The following is a 2,025-nucleotide window of genomic DNA, read 5'->3' as shown; positions in this document are numbered from 1 at the left end:
GGGGATGCGCAAGGTGGATTACTTAGGCCATCGAGTTTCCAAGGAGGGATTGGAGGCGAATCCTAAGGACCTGTCTTCGTTAGCCGATTTGTCCTTCCCGCAGTCGTTACGGGCGATGCAATCCTTCTTGGGCAGTTTGAACTACTACAGTCGGTTCATCGAGGATTACGCCCTGTTTGCCGCGGTATTGTATGAATTGAGAGAGGTAGATTTTGCTGCGATGACCACTCCAGCTGTCCGGATAAAAATCCAACAAGCTCTGGCACGGGAGATGTCGGATCCACGAAGGAATCCAAGTGGTACGACGCCAGAAGAGGACCTAAAACAGGAGCTGGATCCACCCCGGGACCAACGGTGAGAGGATCCAGTCTGGATAGAGACGACGGATCAGAACATGGAAAAGGCAGAATCTCGGTGGATCCGAGCTCAACACGCATTCGTGGAACTGAGAAACAGGATCGCGACCACGCCTATCCTCCGTCATTTCGATCCAGAACGTCAACCTACGGTAATAGTTTATGCCAGCGACTGGGCAGTCTCAGCAGCTCTGGTACAAGAACATGAGGGGATCTGTCATCCAGTCATCTTCGTCAGCCGGACACTGAAGCCGAATGAACTGAACTACGGAGCGGTGGAGAAAGAGATACTCGCGCTCCTGCGCGTGTTGGATCTGAATTACAACCTGCTGGTGGGAAGATCCATCCGGATCCTGACCCGACACTCTACGCTAGCCTGGCTGTTCAAGTCGGCCGGGTTACAAGGACGTTTGGGACAGTGGGCAGCTTTACTCTCGCCTTGGACGCTGCAGATTGTGAAATGTTCGAAAGGGGAAGACGAGATCCTGGGAGTCTTGGCCGCGAGCATCACTCCTCGAGCTAAGATGGATGAGGCGCTGACTAGGTCGCTCCTAAGAAAGAGCCTAAACGCCGGATCCAGATCCCGATCCCGACGGTACAGGCAGATGAGGATCTGTACGTCCTGAGTTTCGATGGATCCGCTCGTGTTCGACGCGGAGGCGGGGCGTACAGTGCAATACTGTGGAGACTACCTGGATGGGAAGTTGTACGGGCCAGATCCACTTATGCGGAAGGCCTCACCGTCAACGAAGCGGAGTATAACGGGCTACGAATATAATAACCACAGCGTATTAACTACACCGCCAATCAAACAGCACAACACTCCCATCCTACCTCTTTCTCCACGCCGCAAATCTCGCACTGAGGAACCACGACGATATCAATTACGGACGGATCGCTTTTGTCCCAGAATCCATTCTCCAAGTAGTTCAAATTCAGTCGCGCTTCCCACTCGATTAGGTTCGGGCGCTTCTTGAGTTTTTCACGTCGACGCATTGCAAACTTCTTCACGAGGTCTTGGAACGCAATATAACGTGACGGAGTCGTGCCCATCAACACCACGTCCTCTCCAAGCCCAAGTTTCTCGCGAGCCTTGGCATTATTGCGATTGCGGCTGTTCTGACGAGCCGTTTTCGCGTGGCTGTCACCTGCAAGCTGGAGATCTTTCTTCTTGAACACTTGCATCACCTTGGTGGTTTGGATCTCCACCGTGCAAGTATCTCGATCTGCCTTCTTGACGATACCAAAGCCCTTGCGGTTCGGCAAATTCACCTTCTTCTCAATCCACGAGATGCCGTAGTTCCCACGAGTCGACACACGACGCGAACGTGTGCCGTTGTCTTCTCCCTGTGAATCGTCACTCTGCTCAGCAGTCAGCAGGTCGTCCGTCCCGCTCTGATTGGCTTCGTCTTCGTCATCTTCGTCGTCTCCGTCGTCTCCGGCGTTCGTCCCGTTGGCTCGGCTCTCAGCGCGACGTTTTCTCTCCTTCTCGAGACTTTTGGCATGCAGCTTCTTAATGGTCTCCAAATCCTCGAGAAGAGTGAGCTCGTACGCACGCTTGGCTGTGTTCTCGCTCGAGTTCTCGAGCTTCAGCTGCACCCAGCCGTTCCTCGAGCGCAGCACGCGGCCGTGTTGGCCCTTGAACTTGCCGACATTGATGCGGCACTTG

The 2,025-nt window shown here is 53.9% G+C and overlaps 1 protein-coding gene across 1 annotated transcript; it reads right to left on the bottom strand.

Annotated features, from left to right (window-relative positions):
- Positions 1-1,044: 1,044 nt before the first annotated feature.
- On the bottom strand, positions 1,045-2,011 carry PITG_21929 (uncharacterized protein; the record flags this gene model as incomplete). Its single annotated transcript, XM_002996824.1, has 3 exons — positions 1,045-1,122; positions 1,191-1,929; positions 1,956-2,011. The coding sequence occupies 3 exons, from the start codon at positions 2,009-2,011 to the stop codon at positions 1,045-1,047; spliced, it is 873 nt and encodes a 290-aa protein (XP_002996870.1).
- Between the last annotated feature and the right edge of the window lie 14 nt (positions 2,012-2,025).

Source organism: Phytophthora infestans, genomic scaffold (genome assembly GCF_000142945.1).
Source record: "Phytophthora infestans T30-4 supercont1.849 genomic scaffold, whole genome shotgun sequence".
Lineage (NCBI taxonomy): Eukaryota > Oomycota > Peronosporomycetes > Peronosporales > Peronosporaceae > Phytophthora > Phytophthora infestans.
The sequence above is the reverse complement of the archived record's forward strand: the minus strand, read 5'-3'. Positions and strand labels throughout refer to the sequence as shown.